At 43.9% G+C, this 26189-nt stretch overlaps 2 protein-coding genes, 1 long non-coding RNA gene and 1 pseudogene across 4 annotated transcripts; 2 read left to right on the plus strand and 2 right to left on the minus strand.

Moving 5' to 3' along the window:
- Positions 1 to 7379: 7379 nt before the first annotated feature.
- Positions 7380 to 10955, minus strand: LOC142951901 (solute carrier family 2, facilitated glucose transporter member 11 pseudogene; annotated as a pseudogene).
- Positions 10956 to 11053: 98 nt separating this feature from the next.
- Positions 11054 to 14664, plus strand: LOC142951553 (RNA-binding protein with serine-rich domain 1-like). 2 transcript variants are annotated; one of them, XM_076093161.1, is made up of 7 exons: positions 11054 to 11111; positions 11943 to 12089; positions 12329 to 12490; positions 12642 to 12744; positions 13122 to 13275; positions 13373 to 13514; positions 13801 to 14664. In XM_076093161.1, coding segments are annotated over exons 1-7 (810 nt in total). In that variant the 5' UTR covers positions 11054 to 11109; the 3' UTR covers positions 13901 to 14664. The 2 variants fall into 2 exon arrangements, with proteins under 2 accessions (XP_075949276.1, XP_075949277.1); XM_076093162.1 differs by lacking the exon at positions 11054 to 11111 and adding an exon at positions 11191 to 11213.
- Positions 14665 to 18243: 3579 nt separating this feature from the next.
- On the plus strand, positions 18244 to 19561 carry LOC142951592 (uncharacterized). Its single transcript, XR_012954590.1, has 3 exons — positions 18244 to 18404; positions 18732 to 18813; positions 18989 to 19561. It is a non-coding gene; the product is annotated as an uncharacterized LOC142951592 (long non-coding RNA).
- cox19 (cytochrome c oxidase assembly factor COX19) lies at positions 19555 to 20738 on the minus strand. The gene is made up of 3 exons (XM_076093227.1): positions 20549 to 20738; positions 20261 to 20372; positions 19555 to 20162 (listed from the first exon to the last, which is right to left on the minus strand). The coding sequence occupies exons 1-3, from the start codon at positions 20628 to 20630 to the stop codon at positions 20069 to 20071; spliced, it is 288 nt and encodes a 95-aa protein (XP_075949342.1). The 5' UTR covers positions 20631 to 20738; the 3' UTR covers positions 19555 to 20068.
- Between the last annotated feature and the right edge of the window lie 5451 nt (positions 20739 to 26189).

The following is a 26189-nucleotide window of genomic DNA, read 5'->3' on the forward strand; positions in this document are numbered from 1 at the left end:
AGAAAAATGCAAAAAAAGGTATTAACCAATCACGTTGTGAATAAAGGGCATATTGAAAATGGACACTTTAGTATACAGCAACATGTATGTGCTCCACAGTACAAAGCAAGACTATTACTTTTTTAGTCCTTTCAACCTTGACATAGGCAGTGCATACCAGATCCAATTCTTACATTCTTACCTTTCACAATAAAACCCCATAGACATACATTGAGTAATTGTTTACCAGGGCAAATTCACTCTCAGTATTTCTCTAAAAGGAAACTCGATAGAATAGCTTACAGAGTCAGAATCTGTTTTAATAGCCAAGTGTGAAGACTTTAGTATTTTGCATCTTTTGCAGTTTCTCTGTCACGCCCCCAGTGTGTTAAAGCCTTAAGCAGCTTAATATAATGAACAGTATATCTCATTCTAACATAACACTGTGTGGCTGCTTATACGTAGACAAGCAGAACTAAGGTTAGCTTTATGCTTCATTGCGAAAAAAATGTATGTTTCCCGAACATAACCATATCTCAGTTTGGTTGGCTGTTTTTTTTTTTAACATAACCTCTAACCCCACAATATAATGTAGAATGAAATGCTCCTTGAATAGGGTTCCTAGCAGGCTGCCTACTGGCTGAGAACAATAACTACATCATAAAACAGTGTAAATATAGAATATCTAAAACGGTCTCACGGCAGTTCGGGAAATAGTCACAAAATGCAATATATTGGTTTTGTGTACAGGGAAAGGAATTGTTCGGGTTTTTTTGTGTTGCTCGGCACGACTTCATTTTCGGGACGACATTACGTTACAAAACAAAAGTTAGGTTTGTGCTTAAAATAACTAAGTACAGTTAGGTTTAGGCAACAAAATCATGTAGTTATCCATTAGGTAATTGTTCCTGTACGCTAGTTTGGTTTAGGGAAACCGTCTCAAACGTTAGGTTTTAGCCACATACACATACAAGCCACATACAAAACCAAAACAAGGACTCAAACACCAGCATCGTGGTTGAAAGTCCTGTTTGTTGGACCATCCACCACTCCTCCTAACTGCCATTGATGGTCTTTGTCGATATTTGATACTACGTCACTTGATCTGACTGTTAGTCACATGGATGCGTTTCATTTGTGTGTTCGCCATGAAAAAGGATCCTAATTGCCTTCCATTGGAATTTTTTTCGTTGAGCTTATTACATGATTAAACTAACTGACATTTAAAGCAAAGACACTCACACTGCCCGGGGGGGATATCAAATCAATTATCTTCCAGGAAACCTCATCCAACATTATTGTGCCGATACAGCTTAGATTTGATTTGATTTTGAAAAGCAGCTCATTAAGCTGAATGGCAGAGAGATGCTGTGGCGATGATGTCATGTGATGACTAAATCTGTAGCTGTTCCTGTTGGCTAGTTAGGTTTAGGAAAACCGTCACAAACGTTAGCTTTAGGCAACAAAACCACAACACGGTCTCGTGTTTGGAGGTCCTATTTGTTGGACCCATCCACCTCTCCTCCCGCCCGATATACAAATGATCTTTATCGATATTTGATACTACGTCACTTGATCCGACTGTTGCATGGTCACATGGATGCATTTCATTTGTGTGTCCACCACGAAAAAGGATCCGAACAGACTTTCCATTGGTATTGTTTCCATCCTGAGTGACAACAAAAAAAAACAATTTGTGTACCTGGTCACGACCTGCCATGATACCGGGCTGTAATATCACCGCTCTGCGTTTGCAATTCCAAAGCAGAGACGAACACATTTGGGTCCACCAGCAAACACCTTTCTCACTCTGCACAGACGGAGCCGACTCTCCATTACGTTGAGCCGATGACGGCTACGGCCAAATTGAATAGAAATCTGCTGTTATAGTGCTTGCCAGGAGCCTCATTATGTTCGCAACGGCTCTCATTCGCCGCTAAAGGCATTCTCTCCCAGTGAGCGGCGACGAGAGAGAGAGAGTGAGAGATGAGATGATTTTTCTCCATTACCCTGTCGTGATACCCAGAGGAACCCACAGGGGGAGCTGCATCCATACTTTACCTGCCCTCTTCATGATTGCACAGCATCAATCATGTCCCCTGAATTACTTCAGCACTGATTTTTATCTTAAAATGTACATTTAAAGTACTACTTGGCTCTAGAAGGCGCCAAGTAGCTTCCAATTCACCCTTAACACATATGTATGTCCGTATTATGGCCATTGAAAATACTTGCCTTTTCATTGTCCACTAACATCCTTCATCTAGACACCTCAGACATGGCTTTGGGCAGTTTTATAAACACTCTAAATCTCATGGCAGTTCAGCCTCTTACATGATTAAACTAACTGACATCTAAATCAAACATACTCACTCTGCCAGGGGGATATAAAATCCATTATCTTCCGAGAAACCTCATCCAACGTTATCGTGTAGATACAGCTTAGATTGACATACTTTCAACAGGTAGTAATGGAATCCCAGATTGTCGGACAGGGCTATACTGGGACTAATTTATATAAACATATCTCGATATGAATGCAGAATCTGTAGACGACGGGACATCATTTTAGTATCGGAAAATTCTAGTTTCCGTTTGTTGTCTGAGGAGTATCAATCCGTCACGTTCGAGCACACCGGTAGCCGATGGGTTCACAGAGATTGTACTGGGACAACCGTAAGAACTGCTTCCATGGCAGGGAGTGGTGCCGTTACAGGACCTCTAAGGACGACCCTTTGTCTCCATCTGCCAATGAACTTGTCAATGTGTCGAAGGCCATTATTGTCAGGACTGCTTGATTAACAATCCGCACGAATCCTTTTCGTGTTTAAAGCACAGCCCAGGCAATGACATTGTAAAAGGGAGTTGGTTACTTTTTGTATAATGCCTCCAAATACTTTTGGTTTAGCGTTAATTGTTATTAGATGCAAAAACAAATTGCACTCTTGGCTAACATACTTAGAGTAGCTTTGACATCATTGGGCTTCATTAGCAGATTTTATCTGCAAGCCTCGTTTAACATACATCACAAAAACAAGAAGTAACAAAAGAACAGAATGGTTCCTACAGGCAGCTGCAGCACAAATCAATTTCATTGATTACTTTAAACAGTCATTTGACATTCACAGCTCACAGAGGGACGAGGGTCTAAAAACAGAAGCTGCCCCCGGATGGCTTACAGGTCACATCCCAGAGTTCCTGGCAGGATAGTTATCGGACCGGTAGAAGAGCAGCAGAGCCACACCACACAAACCCCACCCCTAGAACATTAAATACAATTACCATTCAAAATAACAAGCTCAGAACTACTTTGTGCGAAAACAACAGTCACACCAAGGCTGTGATTTTGGAAGCAAAGGACATTTCTTTGCATTTCACAATGTGCGTTTTGGTTTTGGATAAGCCGTATTTATTAACGGTGGTTGTCTTAGTGATTAAAGGAGTAGCTCGGCATTCTGCAAAATATGCTTTATTTCCAAGAGTGAGATGAGAAGATCCACGTCAAACTCCTGCCTGTGCGTTAAGTCCAGACCGGAGTCAATATTTTGTTAGCCTAGCTTAGCATAAAGACGGGAAGTTAATGGTAACAGCCGCCTCGGCAATACACCTCACCAGTATCTCTTGTACGCCTTGTGAAACAAGCCGAAAACAAGACAGGGACATGTTTGAGCCAGCTACACATCCTCGCAGACACGGAGCAGCTTTGGCGTTTATTTGGATTTTGGTTTCTGTCCACCCGACAAAACGCAAGTCCAACATTTACTGTCTTCGCTCTGTACGGTCATCTCCTGAGGAAAATACCGGGCTTTTAAGTTGCAATCCACTATGTTCACCAGCTAGTTGCTAACTTTTGCGTGCCTGCTGTTTGGAGCTGGACGGGTAATACAGACGTGTTTATTTTCATTTTTTGTCTTTTTATCCCAAAACCGATAACTGCTGCAGCTGGAAAGTTGAATAGCGCGATGAGACTGAAACAGTAAAGTTGAGGGCTGTACAACCAAAACAAGGAGCTGAAAGAAGCTAAAACTGAGAGGAACTGCAGAGTCGGGAGATAATTGTCTGTGTGTTTGCTACTACAAGTTACCCATTTCATATTTCACTTAATTATTTGATCTATTGTTAATATAAAAAATAATTGTTAGATCAGCTTTAAAGTGAAGACATGAGACCAATTTTGATCTCATCATTTCACTCTTGGACAGAATGCAAATAATCAAATAAAATATATTTGACGGGGGAAAGAAATCATGGTGGATTTTCCCTTTAAACCAAAATGCATGAGTATATATATATATATATATATATATATATATATATCATTCTGGAAAGGAAATAGAATCATGTGGCACTAAATCTCAGCAAATCCAGTAACAATTAAAGTAATAACAAACTCATTGAAATTGCTCTGCGATAACCTTTAGTTTATCCATCATGGTGGACAACGCCGATCAAACCGTGACCAGTTTGAAATAAAAGGCTGATGGCAGCTGTTAAATATATGTGATGGAGAAGTGCACGTCTTTGCCTGTTTCCCCCCCTACACAAGACAAACAGTAATAAAGATGCTTTCTGCTCGGATCAGAGGGGCAGGCCAGCCTGCGTCGAAGACAATGGCGATGATGATGATGATGCTCTGTGGAACGTCCACTGTGACCCGCTCTGTGCATCATGATAGCAGCGTCATCCGCCTGTTTTGTTAGGAAAGCACATACAGAGGCCTATACAGCTTTTATTATTCAGACTATTGCGTGGGCGCATGCACAAAACTCAAGCGGCGGAGAGACATCTTATATTGCTTTCTGTCGTTCTGCAGTGCTTTCCTTTTTTTGGGGGGGCCCATGTAATCATGTTACAGCTCAATTTCCCCGGCAACATCCCTCGCTTGTCTTCATAGAAACTAACAGGAAGTGCAAATTTAAGGTAAGGCGCTTAACTACGTTTTTCTGCACCCCACTTCTGGTTGCCAAAGGAAACCTGCACTCCGCACATGAGGCAAAAAAACTTTTACCAACCACTTCTCCAAGCCCGCATTCACCTACAAAAGGCGCTGAAGCACCACTTGGGAGCAGAGACGTTGGGAGCAGAGAGACGGAGCACCTCTTTGGAACAAAAAAAATAAAAAATACATTAAAGAAGCTGAAAGTGACTGAACTCATGTAAAATGTATGAACTTCAGATCAAGCCAGTCTGTCAAACGTCACACAGTGTTGTCTGCCAACACTTTCCCAAATGCATTCATCCATTTCTAAAGAGCCCATAGGCCCATGTGCGACTTAAACGTCAATTTAAACGTCAAATGTCACCGATTAAACCACCACTTTTTACATCTTTAAAGAGGCTTTGGATGTTGAGTTCTGGAGCCGTTTTCTCTTAAATTCACTGAGAGGAAGGGACATTCAAAGAAGCAGTTTTTTGTTTTGTTTTTGGAGGAAAACTTTTGGCTCAGACGGGGGCGGAGTGTCAGTGAAGAGGGTAACGCCCCCAATGGACTGCTACTATTTTTGGGGCGGGTGCCAAGAGCTGTGCCCGCTCCACGTGGAAATAAAACTGGTGGCACTGCAAATGATTCTTCAGATTGGGAGTAAATGAGCAACCGCTCCCCCCCCCCCCCCCCCCCCAGACTGATACAAGTCCTACCTCGATCCGACCTGTTGAGAAACAGTGGGCATCCCGCTGAAGTCGGTAGTCGGTGAACTTAATCAAAGTTTTAGCACATTTGTAAAATGGCGTCCGAGCAACGGAAAGTTACGCTATGGTACAGTTTATTGAAAATAGGTTAGCGATTCATAGTCAAGTATGCACGCTTTTATTTTTATTGTATTACCGTGAAGCTTTGGGCCGATCTTCTTACTGTAAGACGGAGCCAGACTAGCTGTGTCTTTGTTCTCTCGCCGTTATGCTTGGCTAGCTTCCTATTTATCCGTCAGCGATGACGGTGGGAATGGATCTTCTCACCTAACATGAATAACAGTATTATATCAATGTCCAACTGTAACCCAACTGTGAGACCTCCCACTGGGCTCAAGAGTTTTCCCACACTTAGCGAGAGAGTAATAGATGTCACGTTGCCTCGGCTAGAAAGATGAGTCATTGTTTTTACTGGATGTCCTTAGACGACTTACACTACAACCATTAACTGTGATGATGGTGTGAAGGATTTCAGTATTAGAAATATTATAAGTAGGATTAAATAACACCCCTAGTGGTGAGTAGAAGTGTCACAATAATAAGAATGTCAAAATATGTTTACTTATGGAATGTATTATATGTTTACAATATTCTTACTTATAGAGGATATTATATGTTACAGTATTTTATTGAATGTATTAAACCATAGAAGTATAGTCACTAAAGGTATTAAAACACTATGATTAGTTTTGAGCGTCAGAAAGGGAACATTTTGAGTGAGTCTTTACAGAGGTGCAGCAGAGAACAGAGGGATGGACAACTGACCACCAGGACCTGAGGAGGAGTCCGGACGACTTCAACCAAACACTGAGATGATAACTGCCCCAAGCCAGGAGGGGCTATTGAATTTCGGCCAATCACAGAGGCTGATACTGGACTTTTAAATATAGGCTTAGTTCCAGAGGGTTTTGCCAGAGTTCGCGCCGTTACCACTCTGGGTAGTTTACCAGCTGGGCTGGGCTATTTAGTGGGCCTTGTGAGAACTCTGCCCTGGGGACATATTGATATCGATAGAGTAATTCAGTTTGCAACTGTTCTAGCTTCTCTTGTTTATTAAATGCTTTTTGCTTGTTAACCGGATCCAGTTCATTTTTGGTGCGACTTCGACTGCCGAAGGTTTGCAGCAGCAAAAGTCCAGCGGTCTGGGTCTCCCCTGAAAACATCTAGCCCCAACAATGGACACAGAAGCGGCCTGGAATCAGTAGCCAATGTGTGTTCACAATTTACCCGGCGATGGTGGATGCGTTTGAACATTATCTTTGTCCGTCCAGCGTATAGAATCTCTTTCAACGCCTTCATCTCTAAATCTTGATTTTCACCTTTAACTGGAACGCTACACTTCTGGTAGTTTGCTTGTCGAGAAACGGCCAAATTGAGAGAACAAATATTCAGATGTTACCTGCTGTTGATTGTAACAGAAACACATTCTGACTCTCTCACACACACACACACTTGTCGGGGCACGCACTTAAATACGAATCCCATTTTCCTGTCATCTACTTTCAGACAGCGTGTGGAGACATTACTCAATTATGCTGAAATGATGCGATTAGAGTCCAGTGTTCTTGAACTGTTCCATAAATAAACAGCATTAACAGGAGTGAGAGGGAGCAGTTGGATTAAAGCGCAGAGGAGCGAAGTAATGTGATTCTATGTAATTAAGAAAGCAGCTGAATCAGTCAACCTAACTGAATCACTAAAGGAGACGACGGTGTAGGTCAGCACTTTCATTTTTATTGTTGTATACGTACAGGGTATTTGGTTTTCATTGAACGAATGCCATTGAATAAATAATCGCAATGTGCAAAATATATTTTCCTACGGAATAAAGGAACATTTTTTTACAGAATCCTTATTATTACCATGGAGGATTGTCATCACATGCTTTGGAACAACAGCGTCGTACAACATTTCATTTGGGATAGTGCAAAAGAGTCCAGCGTGCTACAGCAAGTCCAGCAAGAACAGAGGAGTTTTTCAGAGAATAAGAGAGGAACATTTGGATCATTCATTTAAAAATTAATAAAATCTTTCGTAAAAGCACCTTGAATATTAAATATTAAATATGTGCAGCATCTTGATTCAGTTTACGAAATAATAAAAAAAGGGAAGATCTAGAGGCTGTGACAGATGGTCAACAGAAGGGCTGTGGGCTGACAGCTGTTGAATTTAAAAGTGTCATCTTGGGTTAGTTAGGGTGTTACATCTGTGAGTCAATGATATTATACAGCTTCACATTGGAGCGATGAGGAGGAGACAGTGAGGAGCGGGGACGATGGCGACATCTACTGGCCGTTTGGCAGAGCTGCATTCATAAATACACAGCAAACGTTTCAAGAGGTTAAATTAGGACCATGCTGTTGGTGACACATCCGCTGGGTGGGAGTCCGACTCGTACACGTACAGTGCAGGTGATGCACGAATAAAAGGACAGAAACATACATGGTACATTCAAATGTAACAAGCATGGATCACTGGACTGGATAGACATGTCAACAAAACAGAGTGTATAATCAGATTACACAATAAACAAGCACAGCTATCTCCCCAGTGCAGACATGCTGAATTACAAGCGGGTAATCCTTAAATACACACAATTCAAAACGATTGCCCGCTCTACCGCTTCATTGATATTGGGACCACAAGGCGCTTGAACAAAGTCTTATCTCACATTCTCAAATAGTGCCGTAAAATTTTAAAAAGAAATGACAATCAGAACTGTGGCGTCAAGTCGTGTGTATGAGGGGAAACAAATAGAAGAATAGTTGAGGTATTATTAAGAAGTGACTTGTTTAGTTAAGATCTGGGAATGTTCCTCTTCAATTTAATTAAGGCATACTGAATGAGAGGGAGACTCCCTGGGGAGTGAGAGGACATTTAAAAATCAGCATGCTCCTCTCGCTGAAGTCATTATTCAGCTTCAGTTGAGCTGCTACGCTACGAAAGAGCCTTCTGGTGGAGGAAGGATTGTGTCCTCCTCTACAGAGCATCAATAAACTGTTCTGTGTGGCCAGTGTTGGTGATGATTAACAGAGGGCCAGTCTGTAAAACAACATCACACTTCTTGTCGACTTAGCTCAAGAAACCAGAATTAAATTACACAGAGATCATTTTTCATAAATAGGACACTTGGGATTTCACCTATGGAGTAATCTGTTTAACTCCAAAAGTGCATATAGAGGCAACAAAGGCACTGCCTTTTTCAATTCTGATCAGAGTCCCCATTCTTCAGGTCAGGGTCATGGTCAAGATCTTGCGCCTGGCTGGTGAAGGAGCGGGCTCTACCCAGCTGGTAGTGCTCCCTAACGGGCTCATCCACCTGCATGTATGGCCTCTCCTCCTTCTCCTTCTGCACTCCGTTCTTCCTGTCGAACTCCGCGGTGATCTCGGCCAGCGTCTTGCCCTTCGTCTCCGGCAGGGTGAGCCCCAGGAACACGGCGGACACCAGACACACGGCCAGGAACGGCAGGAAGCAGAAGCTCCCCAGGTACTTGACGATGAAGGGGAACAGCATCCCCACCAGGAACAGGTTGATCCACATGCACGAGCCGGCCACCATGTACGCCGCCGGCCGGGCCGTCTGGTCGAAAATCTCCGCTGGCAAGATCCCAGTCACCCCGGCGGGGCCCAAACCGAAGCTGAGGATGTAGGCGAACATGCACGCCATGCTGACGTAGGCCATCCCGGCCACCCCGCGGCTCTGGAGGATGAGAGCCACGGTGAAGACCACGGACCAGCAAGACATGAGGCCGTACCCTCCTACGAGAAGGTACCTGCGGCCCACCCGCTCGATCAGCAGGTTACTCAGTATCGAAGCGGTCAGCTCGGACGCCCCAGTGCCGATGGTGATGTATTGGATTTTCTCTGGAGGGATCCCTGCCGCGAGGAAGATGTAGTAAGCGTAGAAGTAGATTGAGTCGTTGCCACAGAGCATCATGGCACTGCTGGCAGCCATGATGGTTCTGAGCTGGGATCGCAGGTCAGGATCCTTGAACAGAGAGCAGGGCGTCTTGGCGGAGGCCGCGGATCCAGACTTTGATTTTTGCTGCTCCTGCTCCTGCAGCATCTCCTCCATCTCCAAGGCGGGGGCCTCGCCACCGCGAAGCCTTGCGAGGGCCCGGACACACGCCTCCCTGTCTCCCCGGTCGATGAGAAGGTACCTGGGGCTTTCGGGGAACCAGGGCAAGGTGAGCAGCTGGATCAACCCCGGCAACGCGTTGCTCGCCAGTAGGTAGGGCCAAAGAGGCTCGGCGCCCAGGAGCTCGGTGAGTCCCACGACCTGACCCAGGAAGATCCCGAACGCGGTGAACACGGCGGAGGAAAAAGCCACGGCACCCCGCTGGTGTGTGGGGGCGCTCTCCCCGAAGTACATCGGCTGGACGTTCATGCTGACCCCCGAGTTCACCCCGACCAGGAAGCGAGCCACGAGGATCATCTCAAACGACCTCGCCGCCCTGGACGTCAGCACGAGCACGGCGCCAACGAACAGGAATGAATTGTTGAGAAGCAGCGAGTTCTTCCTGCCGAAGCGGACCGACAGGGGCCCCGCCAGCAGGGCCCCGAGCCAGCCGCCCAACGAGAAGGCCGACACGATGAGGGTCCACACCAGGGTCACCTGAGGGGTCTCCAGGACGGTGCCCCAGCGCTCCGCGTATGTCTCGTTGATGAAACTCTGGATGTAGTTGGTGGGAGCGTTGATGATTGAGATGTTGTAGCCATACTGGAAGGTGCCTCCGATGGCGGCGGAGCAGACGGTCAAAGCGAGGGTTCTGGTAAAGCCAGAGGGTTTGCGGGTTTCCTCCGGCTCGCCGGAGAGTTTGCGGGTTTCGCACGAGTTCATCTGAAGACTCGCTGTCCCGGAGGAGACGGAAACGCGCGTGCGCTTTTCTCTCCGTGTCCTTGCGGCATTTAAGCACTGCAGTTAGCTCTTAATAGCTTCAACTTAGTGTATTAGATAACTTTCTTGCTTAATAATTTACGGGATGTAGAAGGCGTCTTGGTTGTTCTGTTAATAAGCTAACGTTATTGCCGCAGTGCGGTTAGAAGCGTTGATAGAGGAACTCACGTTGTCCTGTAAAAGCCGGTCGAGCTGTATGCATTTCCACACCTCAAATGACCTGTCAGGCAATAACCTGCCAACCGCCCCAGCAACAGCCAAGCACACTGCGACACCTAACCGAAGAAAAATTTCGAACGGTAATATTACAGTTGTGTTACCGCGTTCACTGTTGCCTTAAAGTGTTAAATAGAGATAACAAGGTCGACACAATTTGCCGAAATGGGACATATTACCCTGTCAGTCCGTATTGAGGGCATAAATATCCAGGGTATCGCGGTATCTGCGTGTTCACGGACTGTGTTTTGATTGGTTTACATTGACCTTAGCTTCCTACGTCATCTCTATGCGACTATTACTAACGCGAGTGGCGGGTAGGCAAAAATATGTGAGTAAACGCAACTAGTTCACGATGCTTGCTTGTAAAAAATGGCATGCATGGCTAATAAATAGCAACGCAATAATATCGACAAGTCGTACTAAGTAAAATGTGTGTGTTTTTAACATGTGTGTTTGAATAGCAGCGCCATATAATTAGACATTAGCTCACTAGCTAATGCTAACGTGGGCAAGTGTTTGGTGAGCTTACGTTAATCGCAGATAAAACGTAATGTTATTTTTCCGCTCCGAGTGGATTAATTGTAATCAAGTAGCGTTTGTCTTTAGAGGAACCACAAGAAGAAAATTCACAGCTGTATTTTAGAAATGAGTTATGCCACTACTGTGATGCACTTACGTTTCATCTCTCTTACGCATTTATTCATGGGCCATGGCATGAGTAAAATGAGCGGTCAAATATTGAGCTGAATTAACTCAAACTGCGGGTTGCACCGAGTGTAATGACATTTTTAATTTTATTTAGCAGTTTAAAGCTGCAATGGACACTGACATTAATAACCGGGACTTAAATACCGTACATTTCCTCTGCAACGTCCGACATATCTTTTCTTTCTTTTTTAGACTAGATCCCACGTTGTATGAGCAAGCACACATGTAAACATTCTGAGATTGAATTTCCCAATGTTTCAAAGTGCAGATGCTTTTACGGTATTACTGTTGCACACAGAGACCTATGCACTGAAATATGAGATGATAAGATAACGTACTAATAAAACCACCAGATACAACACAACAGTTTCACATGTTGTCAGATGTCCTGTCTCCTGCCAAAGCATTCATTCCTGACTTTTTTTTGTTTTGCTTTCTTCTCCTCCAACAGGGCGCCATCCCCAACCAAGAGGAAGGAGGACGACAAGAGTAAGCAGCGAGGGAAGGACAAGTCAGGAGCCCCGAAAGAAGGAGCCGACAAAGACCGGGGCCGAGACAAGAACCGCACACGGCGCGGTGCTTCCAGTGGGAGCAGCAGGTCAGAGGCTGTCCTCGTGGAACACTAGATATGCTGACAGTTTACATGTCGGATGAAAGTGAATTCTTAACTTCAACAATCGTCGTGGCTTTTTGTCAATATCCAGCTGCTCTGTATTTTGTTCTGACAACTGTCGTTATTTACTTTCGGGACAGAGGAGCTTAAACAGCTCAAGTTATAATAAGTCATAAATTGTTTCCAGCCGTCCTAACCTAAAATCTGCTCTTGCTAACCTCCAGCTCCAGCAGCAGCTCAGGCTCCAGCTCAGGCTCCTCCAGTGGCTCCAGCTCGTCAGCCTCCAGCCACTCTGGCTCATCCAGCTCCCGCTCCTCTTCCTCCTCCTCGTCCTCACCGAGCCCCAGCCGCCAGCGCCACAACAACAGGCGGCGCTCCCGCTCAAAGTAAGGAATAAGTCATCATCAATTTGTGAATCTTGTAAAAAATGTTATGTATAACTGATGACTGCATGAATCTCTCACACTGCAGTCAGGGAACACTAATGTTATGTCATTAATGACTACAGTAGTAGCTGAAATATAAATGTCCCTCTAGGTCAAAATCAGCGAAGAAGGATGACAGGGACCGGCGGCGCAGGAGCCCCATACCCAAATCCACCAAGGTCTACCTCGGCCGGCTGACCAGAAACGTCATCAAGGTGAAATCTTTGAGACCTTTTAGAAGTCGTCCCGTGATCCATGTCGACTGTGTTTTTGCATCAGGGCAAAAGGCAACAACAAAGCCCCGAATAAATGTCTCGTGTTAGGAAACAGTTTTTCCTCACGCATAAAAAAAAAAAAAATCAAGGCCACTTTTTGAATAATTAGCTCCATGAGCTTGCAGTGACTTCACTTCCTCATTAACTTTTTAAGTTTGCAGGAGCTGAGCATTAAGTTAGTGGTATGTAAGGGAGCCAACAGGGAAACAATTAGTGACGGAGTATAAGAGTAGGCAGATGGACTCCATTGTGTGAGGTCTGCAGGCTCCATCACCTTGTTTGTACATGAGCGTTGTACGTGCCTTTTTTTTCTGCAGGAACACATCCAGGAGATCTTCTCCACGTACGGCAAGATCAAGATGATCGACATGCCCATGAACCGCGTCCACGCCCACCTGTCCAAAGGCTACGCCTACGTGGAGTTCGAGACCTCCGATGAGGCGGAGAAGGCCCTGAAACACATGGACGGAGGTAGGAGGACGTGGAGGGGCCACAGCGTGACTGGTTGTGTAATGCAATGTAGATGAGACTCTGTTCTCAATGTCTCAAAATAATGTTTCTCTTCCAGGCCAGATCGACGGTCAGGAGATCACAGTCACAGCTGTGCTGACTCCCACGGTGCGCCCTGCCCCCCGCAGGCTGTCGCCCCCCCGCAGGATGCCCCCGCCGCCGCCAATGTGGCGACGCACGCCCCCTCGTATGAGGAGGAGGTGAGCGCCATGTGATGCAGCAGCAGCGCTTGGTTATGGAAGCAAATGACGCAGATTAACCCTTAACTGCCGCTGTGTTTTGTAACACGCTACGCTTACTGCTGTTTGACATCAAACTATAATATTTGTCAAATGTGTGTTTTTATTTTTTCTTTCCGATCATTCTCTGTATTTCACCGTCACTCTGCCTGTCTTCTCTCTCTATCTCTCTGTCTCTCTCCCTCTCTCTCTATCTCTCCCTGTCTCTCTCCCTCTCTCTCTATCTCCCTCTCTCTCTGTCTCCCAGGTCTCGGTCTCCACGGCGTCGCTCTCCGGTTCGTCGCAGGTCTCGTTCGCCCGGCCGCCGTCGGCACCGCTCACGCTCTAGTTCCAACTCCTCTCGCTAGTGAACAAGAGAACTCCCTCCTCCTCCTCCTCCTCCTCCTCCTCCCCCGTCACTGGATCTGCTCCTCTGCTGTGTCCTCAGTGTGAAACGTGGTGAATCATGAACCATTTCATGATGACAGCATTCACAGCGCAACCATTGGATGGTAGCCCAACCATCATATATTGACCTCATGTCAGCATGGAGGAAATCCTCTTCCGTGCTCAGATTATGGACGTGTCTGTGTTGTCATCGCTGAGCCCGTCTTAAAAACATCCTGCAGGACATTTATGGCAATCAGTATTCTCTGAAATCCACCTGGCACGGCCCAGAATAATAGTGTAATAACATACTATTACTACATTACAGATGTTAAATGGTGCTACTAGTCATAATTTGGGTTTAAATCAGTACTGTGCTTTTAGAACCGCCCCTTCTCTAACCCTGCTGTTTATTTGTGAGTGATTCTCCAGCATTACCTCTCATAGTCAACTACAAGGGCAGCTACACGAGGGAAGTACCAGTTAGCACCATGTGTCTGCTTCAATAGAAATCTGAAAATAACACACAGTCGTTATTTCATTGTCAGTAAAATGAGGTCAGAGGGTAGTTGTGTTATTACTGGCACATCAGGATTCCGGTTCTTCTTTTTCCTTCTAATTTTTTATTGTGTCACACTGACCTTCTGATTTAGACATTTGTGGTTTTAGTTTTTCCCTTGAATCTTGTTTTGTATAGCTGGCTTATAGAGTGACAATAAAATCATGTTTTGGACTGTAAAAAAAACCTGTCAGACTCAAATACATTACACCATTTTTCAATACAGTATGTTGAACCTTTTATCTTTCTAGGAAGGAGCATGAGTGTTCTGCATTGCAGGGAAACGTCAGTGTGCCACACCTCTACCCCCGAATGTAGAAATACTCATTCCCAGCAATTTGAATGCAGTAGAAATCAGCTGATCCTGATCAGACATACCAGAAATAAAGGAGAGATCTGATTAGCTTAGCTTAGCATAAAGAACAGCAAGTGTGTTTATCCCCACGTGTCCAAAGTTCAAGAATAGGCCTGCCAGCGCCTCTAATGCTCACTGTTTACTGTGTCATATCTGATTTGTTTCATTCATACAAAAATCTAAACGTTGAAACAGCCAGTTGAGGTTTTAGAGGAAGTTATGTGCTGTCACAATTTGTGGTGTAAACATCGTCTCATTTATCTTTTGGCATGAAAGACAATAAGTGGATTCCCTAAATGTCTCACTGTTTTCATGGGTTAGGGTACATTAGTTATTTATAAAACAACCTTGTTGGTCTCTCGTCTATTCAAACATGTAGTTTTATCACTGTTAGAGAACCAATGCTATCGTGGGGACCCAAGCTCCAGCTGGCTCCCAAGAAGACAGGAAGAAGTCTGGAGAACACGCTCTTACTTTGAAATTCACGGCGGAGAAAAATGTATGAAGAAAACATTGTCTTTATACTCACCAGGAAAGACACATAACGTCACAATAACTTAACATTTTGGGACACAAACACTGATTTCTGAAGCACTGCTCCAGGTTGGAAGTCCTTCGTTTGTTTGACCCTCCCTGAACTGAAAACAGTGCATCTTTCTATATATAAGACATGTTCCTCTTTCTATGAACTTCTAGTGTGTCCTGTTATTACAAAACAGCTGTCCGACCATGTTTCCAACTCAAATATTTAAGTTGTAATATATTCCATGTACCTGTTAAGGCAGGCTTGTGTTTATTTCTTCATAATGCATTTTTTTCCGGATGATACGAGCCCGTCAATCAACCTCTGGTGCTCATTGTGATCAGGTGATCAGGCTCGGGATGAATTGTAATCACTTTGACAATTCTCTCACTTTTTTTATCAGGTTCAATTTCAATTTGTCCAATTTGACTAATAACAAATACATTTAAAACGAATGAAATGGCCATCATCGTAGACACACCAATGGGAGGGTTTCCACATTTTGTTAAAGTTAGTCATCTTGGAGTTTAGTAGTCAGTAAGTCTCGTGGAATATGTCCCATTCCACAGACAGTGGCAGCCTTGAATTCATTGAAGTAATATATGTTTCCTTGGAACAGAATGTCAATATCTGAACATCTGTTTTCCATTCAAAATTTGAATTTTAATCAATATATTGTATTATTTTAGATGCTTTAAAGGCAAAATAATGCAGAAGTGTGACTAACATATATTTGTTTCAATATATATGAGAGTAGCCCCAACACATTATAACAAACGCATTACAACTGTACTGCCGGTGAAGCTACAGGCACTACCTGCTACTACCTTTATAACTACTGCTGGTCCAAAAACAGAGGACTGAGCGACACAGAAGCTCTGAAAAACACAACCGAAAAAACAAAAGTCTGACTTCAGTTTGAACCTTTCTACTTCCTGTGGTGAACTCATCCTGGTGACTCAGTAACAAAAGATAAGTCTCTGTCGAAGGACTGTGTTTTGGGGGTTTTGGTTTCTGCTGTTGTGGCACAGGTATGGCTGATGGGGCAGTTGGAGCAGAGGATGTAGTCTGGGAGGGAGCAAGCATAAACAGGAATGGAGAGAGGGGAAGTGTGTTGGGAACTGTTGGAACCACAAACAGAAGAAGGGGCTTGTGGGAGAAATGAAACTAGAGGCGTGAAGGCAAGTCCTGCAGCTGGAGGCTTTGGGTACAGCGATCTCTGTGCTGGCTCTCTTTTGCTGGTCTCTGCCTGGCCTGCTGCTGCTCTGTGGCAGGAGGAGATAAACACGTCAGCCTGTTCAGGGAAAACAGCAGGTCGGCCCTCCAACAGCCAATCCAGATGTTTTGGCCACCCGTCCCTGCAGCTGCCCCTGAGCACACATACCCTCTACGACAAACACTCCTCATACACATGATTCAACAGATGTTTGTTCAGTGACTTTCCTGAATCAGGCTCCATTATTCACCACCACCACCACTGCTACTACTACTACGTCTCCCTGCAGAGTGACACCAGGAACCCAGGATGGCTTTTTACAAAGTGTGTCTTGTGTATTTAACTGTGTTGCTGATTCTCCCCGAACAAGGTGAGTGTGGCTTTACTAGTGACTACTAATAGAGTCTTTTAATGGCGGCTGAGAATAGCAAGCTGAGTGTGAAATAGCATGTGTATAAGCACAGATTGAATTAGAACGGGAGGGCTGATCACTCCAGTTATATCACTCTCAACCGTCATCCTTTAGTCATGTTCATCTCACCTAATTTAAATGGAGAACGAGATCATATGAAATTGTATAATATAAAAAAAAAGCTAATTGGATAATACATTTTATTTTCATACAGTGACAGTATGTATCTCAGCACTTGCAATGCTAAATGTTAGGATTTCTTTGCTAAATGGATTTTTGGTTTGTTATCCACCAAATTTTGAGGCAAATAAAAAAACAGATGCGGATTCAGGCCTGCACAGGACTTTAGAACAGTGTGAATGTGTCCACACTCAACATAAGATAAGATATACAGACAACAAGAAAAGGGATTTTTGTTTTCTGATTCTGAGAAATCCTCATGTAGCTGGAGGGAAAACAAGAAAGTTCAATCATGGTGCAAGTTGTGTGTTCAAACAGAATGATATATTAGTTTTAGAGGCGGCGTCATTGCATTCAAAGTTAATGAAAAGACACAAGTAGACACAAATGTATGTGTGTATTGAAAATGTTTCAATTTTTACAGGGGGGAGCTAATCCCGGGCTAGCTTGCGTGCTGCTTAACTTTAGCTATTTTGCTAATCCCGGGCTAGCTTGCTGAGCTAGCTGCCTTAGAAGCATTGTTTGTACAGGCAGTACATTGTCTGCGGTTTATACAAGTTATAGACATTTTAACTTTTTGAAACATAAAAAAGCGTCAGTAAATACCACACCCATGAATTTTGAAGCTTTCATGTGTCTTAAACATGGCGGTTGATAACAAAAGGCCTAAACGTCATCAAGCCAAACACTAGTCCGCCTTTAGCGTTGTAGTCGTAGCGTTAGCTTTTTAGCTCTGGCGATTGCGTTTACTCTTGTGAAGATTGTCTTGCTGAGCGAAGCATCCTAGTATCATACACTTTTGTTTGCCACAGAGCTTATTTTCTGCGATACTCCAAAATCCAATGGAAGTCCATATCTTCACAGCTGCAACACAGCTATTCCAGCTGTCATTCAGCTTGTCTGTTCCTGGCATGACTCACACTGAGGACCACAGAGAAGAGTCAAAGGGGAAGAGATTGAATCCACGCCCTCATTCCGACAATACACTTCCCAGATTTGTGTTCTTCCTCAGAATATTTCCCCTCACGCAGTCTTAATAATGTTACTGATGTTATTTTCTGTGTTTGTGTGTTTTTCTAGGCAGTCCTCAGTGTTACGGCCCTTGGCCCAGAAGTGCAGGATTTATCGGTCCCCCCTGCTGTTCGATCGCCTCAACGGCCTTCATTAAAGAAGCTGTTGTTTCCTGCTTTGAACAGAAAGAAAGCACTTCTTCTTCTCACTGTAGACTACACGCATTCATGTAAGGAAGAGTACTCATTCTAACACAGGCCTCATTTCGTGTCAGCGTTACGGGGTGTGGCTGGTCGACTGTTTCGTTCAACCCGTTTTTGGAGAAAATATCCGATAGGCCTTCTGTACGTTACCTTCCCAAACAGGCAACGGGATATTTTCGTCAGGGTTGGGTTTAGCACTCACTTATATTACAGCCACTAGGAGACAACATCAAAGGTCAGTCAAATTAAACTCTAACCGAAGAACAAGTTGGAGGTATCTGTGACCAGGAGCAATTCTTTTCAAACAAATATTGAATTGTTTCTGTGTCCCATTTGTCTTTGCTACTCCACAGTTTTACCTCCGTGAACAGAGCACACTACTGTGTGGATCCAGAAGCCAAGTGGCTCAGCACGAGATTACAAAGGTTACAAAATGTAAGTTTCAAAATAAGTAATGAGCAAATCTTGATTTTGATCTTTTTTTTTTTAATACCATTATAATTTGTCCCATACTCCATATTCTCACAATAACAGGAAAATCAAATGTGTCATGAATGGAAGAAACACATTTTCCACGTATTAACCTGATGTTGACCTGTTTTCTCCACAGAGGGGGATATGTTGCCACCTTCTACAGTCACAGTGACGATGTTGCATCACGACGTTTACTCATAAAGCCTCGCATTTACCGAATTTTATTTTTTTAAATCTTAATTTACAATGTTTTTCACATCAAGATATTAACTATAAATATGACTTTGCAGCAGTTTTAACATGGCCACTACAATAAGGTCTTTTTTTACCACATCGTGCCTTTAAGGACAAGTCTGGTGGTTTTTCTATATTTTTCCTGATGAGTGATTGCCATGAAAAGACCAACAGTGAGTGATCCTACTAACAAGTATTTCCTCTGTAGCCAACCCTGATAAAGTATTGTACTTTTTCCCCAAGTTCTTTTTTTAAGTTGTAGACTCTGTTTCAGAGTACAGTTTAATTGTATAATCCTTAAAGTTGCAGTGAAATGGCAGTTAGGACATATTTAGCTTCTATCGTGTGGCATGGTACAATAGATTTAAATCTGTTGTGTGGTTTATAAAGGATGGGCTGGTTAAATACTCACTCTGTATCACATTTGATTTGATACTTTCTTGCTCACAGCAAAATAAATTAAAGAGATTCTGATATAAATTGTATTTTATTTTTTTATGGATTTCTTATGTCTTTAATGAAGACATTAAAGTAAGACCACTTGTATCCCAACTAACTGATCATCATGGAATAAATCTGCCAGCAGGTGTCCCCATTCTGACTGCATCACATGATAGAGTCACTTTAGTTCAAATACAAAATATTTATTGACATGCCAAAATAGCATCTCCACATATTATATATATATATATTACATCTTATATACACACACACGGAGGACTGATACAATTAGTTTGTTCTCTGTAACAAACTAAGAGCCCAATATAAAAACCACAAAGTCCTCCTGCTAGCCCACATTCTCAAAGTCTCTGGAGCCATTCCTCCCAGCTTCACTCATCTCAGTCTTTGCCCTTAATCTGCTTTTGTAGGACTCGTGTTGCCATCTTATTAACAACAAAGGCTTCGGTACGTTCAGTTCACAGCAACACCATCCTTCCGTATTTGTTTTCCCCCAAAACAACGGCTGTGGTGGAGGAGCAGGTCAGGGTTTAGGGTCTGTGTCTGCTTGGCTGGGAGGAGGATCCATCATGTCCTTGAAACCCAGTTTGGTCAGAGGCTCCTTGGCCATCAGCTGACTGGAAGAAAACACACAAGACAGCAACGACATTAGCGTGTTTAACTGTATCGAGTCACCAGACATGGGGATGAGGAGGAGGTGCACGGAGCTTCTCACTTGTCCATGCGGCATTCCAGGTAGTCTTTGGACTGCAGGCGGCACAGGGAGTTGTCGAAGTTGTTGTTTCTCAGGCATTTCATAAACGTCTCCTTCAAGGCCTTACACTCTCCTGAAATAAGGCACAGCAGCGGGCCATGGCGTTAGCACGTGGAGCAAAATATGAGCAAGATATCTCTAGATTAAAATGTAAAAAAGAGCTCTCGGAAGAAGGAAGACAGAAGCAAAAGGAACCTAGACAAGCGTTATTCAGCCGACACAGACAGGACAGTCGGTGTCCTAGCTTACCTAAATGATCCAGAGGGAACGCGCCTTTATCGGGAGCCCGAGGTTTGAAACTCTTCGACCCAAAGTTCATGGCGGTAGACATGTTTGTTTTTCTTTTCAAATAAAAAAAAGAAGCTGCTAGTCTGCTGTAAAGGACTCAAAATACGAAGTCCGCAGCGACACAGCTGCGTGACCCTGTTGTCGCGTAAATATGACGCTGCGGTTCGCCTCAGACATCAGCAGTCGATTCAATCGCATCGACGATCGATCGATCGGGTTTTCGACTAAATCTAAATGCATTCATAAAGAAACAACACATCGCAAACACAAATTAATATGAACACTACATTAACTAAATATAAACTAAATTGGGTTTATTTTTCTTATTTATAAATCTGTGAGATTGGGCTGACAATTGATTTGACAACACCTATTCTGATGAGAGAGAACCACAAAGCCCAGAAAAAGAAATAATTACCCTGTGTAAATTAAGGGGAAGCCTGCTGATAATACACTATATGACACATGGCCCAGTGATAAAAAAAAAAAAAAATGAAATAGGAACTTTATTATTATTATTACTAATAGTAATAATGTTTTTTTTTTAAATCGTATAAACTAAAAATGATCCTGTAATGTATATAATATAGTACTATAATACAACATATAATATAATAATATGGTACTCTGGGAATGTGAAACGGCTTAACATGAATTGAAACCTGTAGTTGAAAACCACAAAATAAAACAATAGTTCTACAGTAAGTCAAATTAAGTACAATATTCACAATAATGCTTTATTCTGCTTTATTGTTTTTTAATTGCACTTTAATATTTTTTTAACATTTATATCTAATACCTCTCATATATTTGTTTATGTTCTGCATCATCTCCAAATTATGTATTGTTTAAACTATAATCAATGTGGATTTTAAAAGAGATAGGTCATTTCATTGTTAGAGATGGCTTTTTTTTGGGGGCGATGCGCAATTAATTGTGTTCTGGTAGTCCACCGCTGGATGCCTCACTTTCATAAGATATGAGGGGCGGAGAGGAGGGAAGACGAGACGGGGAGGCAGGGAAGGGAGGGAGGGAGGAGGTGATGGAAACGTAAGGGCTTGATTATTATGCAGTCAGTGAGACTCAGTGAGAGAGAGAGAGACAGAGAGAGAGAGAGAGAGAGAGAGAGAGAGAGAGAGAGCATCGGCTCGGATCCTCCAGTCTCGTCCTGTCTTCCCTCTCCACTTCAGATTGGAGGTGACAGGTGACGAGCAGTCGGTCTGTCTGTCTGTCCGTCGGACTCCAGCAGCGGATGTTCTTGGTCTTCTTCCCACCGCGGCGAGGCTGGACGGATAAACACCGACCATGTCGCTGGAACCGGAGGGGAACAACCGGCTCCTGCAAGACGTGCTGGCGAGACCGGGCAACGGAACGTGCGCGGACTGCGGCAATCCAGGTAGGCAACCCCCCCTCCCAACCCACCCAACCCCGCCGAGTCGAGCCGGTGGTCCCGGTGTAAGCCGGTGCATGCAGCCGCAGTTGCTCTAATGCGTGTAAGATGCTGTGTTCAAGGGAGGGGGGGGGAGGGGGGTAGCCAACCGGTGCTCCAAAAACCCAAACATGTCTCAGTGAAATTTGGTCCAGAAATTATTTCTGAGGCCTGGCAGGACACATCTACACCCATTTTTTTGCAGGTATAATAAGGCCTAAAGAGACTGGACTCTGGACTTAGTCAGAGCCATAACCACATAAAACACTCCTGTTGTGTGTGTGTGTGTGTGTGTGTGTGTGTGTGTGTGTGTGTGTGTGTGTGTGTGTGTGTGTGTGTGTGTGTGCGTGGGTGTGCACAGACATGTCAACTTTCCCCTCCACAGCTATTTGTGTGTGTGTGTGTGTGTGTGTGTGCGTGGGTGTGTGTGTGTGTGTGTGTGTGTGTGCGTGGGTGTGTGTGTGTGCGTGGGTGTTCAGTGTGTGTTTGCTGGTGTTGTGGTCTGTTGTCATCATGTTCTACACTGTCAGCAACACCACACAGCCTGCTCACTAATTATTGGTGTGTGCATGTTTGTTTTTCATTTAAATGGCCCTATTTTATTTTATTTTTCAACCAGGGCTATGTTATTCTCCATTAAGCAGCTTCATCCTTTTCTTCATCTCTCCATCCTTTCTCTCTCTCTCTCTCTCTCTCTCTTTATCCTCCCCCCTGTGCGCCTCCCCTCAAATCCCCTCTCTCCCCTCCTTTTTCTTCTCACTGAAAAATGGCAATAAACCAGTGAGTGGCCACAGAGGCTCCAGTCCGGGCCGTGCGCCCAGCGCTTGGAGCCGAGCCCGCCCAGGATGCCTGTTCCTTGGCCCTGGTTACGGCTCCTCTGAGGACTGGCTGTTTGGGAGCAGCTTCTGGAGCCGAAGGCGCCCTCGCGGAATTAGATAGCATTGTTCTGAGCGGAGGACACTTGAAGAGGGATTTCATTTTGTACAGAGGATGTTATCTCGTTGTGAAATGAGCAGAGAGAAATGGCGTTCATCATGGTGGGTGCTGTGTGTGTGTGTGTGTGTGTGTGTGTGTGTGTTCACAAGTAGCTTTAAAGTATCTGACATTTTCATATGGCCTTTTGGTTGTCGGTACCATCAATTTACATAACGCAGTTCATTCTTTAGCCAGTTCATTCACACGTGGTCTAAAATATCTCCAGAACGATTGCGTCATAAATTGCCATGAAACTTGTTCGAAATTCATGGTCCCCAGAAGATGAATCCTACGAATTTTAGTGATCGCCTTTTCCTCTAGCACCACCAGCAGTTAAAAGTTTGTACTTATCCTGCAAAATCTCTCAACATCGACTCGATGGATTGGGACAAAGTTTTGTACAGACATTCACGGTTCCTATATCCTAATGTCTCAACAACGATTGGATGGATTGCCATGACATCTGGTATATTCATGGTCCTCAAGGGTTGAATTATAATAATTTTGGTGATCCCTTAATTTTTCCTCCAGCACCGTCATCAGGTCAAAATAAACCAATACGTTTATGACCCAAAAGCTGCAAACCGATGACACTCCCATCAACCTCAGCTATACTTTGTGTTTAATGCTAATTAAAGCTTCTCTACACAATATTCACAGCATTCATATGGCAGCAAACAACTATTTGTAATCTAAAGATATAGGGGAGTGATGTCTACCTGAGCAGAGAGTGAAGCCGCTCTCTCTCTCTCTGTCTGTGTGTGTCTGTCAGCACTTTCGCCATAGTTTGCACTCTTAGCGCTGTTAGCACCGTTAGCTGCGAGCCGTCGCCACGTTGAGAGCCGTTTGGAGGCAATAGATATGCCCTGCATTTCTTATTGAGCACCTTTAACAGACATAGCATGCTAAGACGCTAAACTAAGTTTGGTGAACATGGTCAACATTACACACGCTAAACGACGGCATGTTGACACTGCGAGCGTGTTGCTTTGCTAGCGTTAGCATTTAGCTAAAAGCACCACTGTGCTTTATTACAGCCTCGCAGAGACAACTACGGACATGCATGGCCTTGTTGGGGTAAAATTGGCACAGTTACCGATACCCATATGGCCTTTATTTAACCTAAACTGTTCTGCAACGATCCAAAGAGCCTAGAGGAAACATGGGCTCTGAATATTCATCAGTTCGTGCGGGGCAGGCGTGCCGTTTTCCCCTTTACAATTATTGTGGGATAGTCAGTTAAGCTGGTAACTAAACGGGGACTGATCTCAGCTCGGGAAATCTCAGCTAATGAAGTGACTCATACATGCTCTCTTATCCCTCAACAAGTGCTTGGTGGCCAACAGTTACAGTATAACTTTGGTTGAATGCAAACAGCTGCTTTCACCCATATTTGCAGTTGAACGCTGGCTACACAGATGAAAGGATTCATCAGCCAAACGCAACCTTTCTATAAATATTTAGATGAAACCATCTGAAAAGTAAAAAAAAAAACACTTTGTCACAACTCAGACACATTGCATATTTGAGACTAGTGCATGTGAATCTGCAGGCTTCCAGAGCAGAGACAGACTATCACATCATCAACAGTGACCTGGCAGTCCTCCCTCACCCTTGTCCAATCTTCCCATCACAGACACAACATCCATTAACCGGACAGAAACCCTGCTGTAATTGGTCTGAAAACACACAAAGTGGCAACACAGCTTGTGTTTTTTTTTCATATTTTTGTCCTATGCTCAGTCAGTCTTACTCTGCCCTTCCTTACCTTTGCGTTTTTTTTATCCCCCTATCTTTTTCTCTGCTGGTGTGCTCAGATGAGACCGCTCAGAGGCAGGAGCCGGGAGCTTATACGTCAGGGTTTTCTCCGTAGCTCAGCAGCGTTGTAGTTCTGCCCTTCGCTAAGGACACGCGAACGAGCGATTCCCTCCGGAGAGAAGCCTCAGCATATCCTCTGAGGTGTGAAGAAGGTGTTTGTCGAACAGCAGAAACAGCAGGAACTATGATGAGATAAGAAGAGGTATAGGCTCCTATAGCAGCCTGTTCATGGCTTTCCAAACTTTTTTTCAATGTTTTTTTTTTAAAGGAAAGTATGAGAAAACAGAAAAAATGCTGCCTTTTCCCATTGTAAAAAATAGCCCTTGTCATTTGTAGCATTGGTGATGTGTTTGTCTCACGCAAATTGAGACTTTTTTTCTGAGGGTCCTGTCTGTACATAGATGTTTTGTCTTGTTTTATTTAGTCTTTATGACTAGTCACTGTCAACTTATATTTGTCGGCATATGTTTCTCAGCCATAGCACACCTACAGTATGCAACCTTTGTGACCTCCCCAAGCGGTAAATTGATGGATGCACCTCATGCTCAAATCCCCGTGATACCTTTCGTGAATTATGTAGCGAAATATGCTACTGTACGTTTTCCCGAGGCAACTTCTTCAAGTCTCACTGCCATCCCGCTGTAGAAGGCAGAGGTATGATCACGTTGTCCTGTTTAAGGTGTGGCAGGCTGTTCCCCCATCATATCCCCCCCCCCCCCCCCAATATGCATAGGGTTAACTCTCGCAGATGCCAGTAATCAAACCTTTTTCTAAGGGTATTCAAGTCAGAGAAATGACAACAGACTGGTCTAAAAGTTACAAAAAAATGTGCTTAAGTAGCAGTAGCCATTTGTCATGGACAGTCTAATCCTTACCTGGTGAAAAAAATGTAGTGATATTATTAGATTATTGAAAGTTAGATCTGCTGTTGCTCCCAGGCTTTTAGCAGTCAGAGGGCATAAAATTAAAACTTTTTCAAGTTCACATAAATGTGAGTGACCTTTGTTTTTTTTAAGATTAGCATTTGTCATCCAAGAAGCATCTAAGTTAGCTAGCGTTGACCGATCAGTTGGACTGACAGTGTCGTAAAAATGAGTGTCATCCGCATTAAGAGGTGATATTTATTGCTGCATGTTATGATGAATAATGACAGGTAGACACAGGACTGTACATCTGTGCTCACCCAGATGTAAACGTTGGGGAACACATGGACATGCACACGGGGCGTGTGGAATCGCTGTCGCACACTTTTTAATGGACTTACTGAACTGACAGTAGGATTCAAGCACAGCAGTTTAAACAGCTTTTGACATCTTAATCAGGGAAAATACGATCGCTCATTCACACCAGCATAACGAACCGTACAACCCGACGAGACCC

This window comes from Anarhichas minor, unplaced genomic scaffold (genome assembly GCF_050575085.1).
Source record: "Anarhichas minor isolate MPS153535 unplaced genomic scaffold, ASM5057508v1 ptg000017l, whole genome shotgun sequence".
NCBI lineage: Eukaryota > Metazoa > Chordata > Actinopteri > Perciformes > Anarhichadidae > Anarhichas > Anarhichas minor.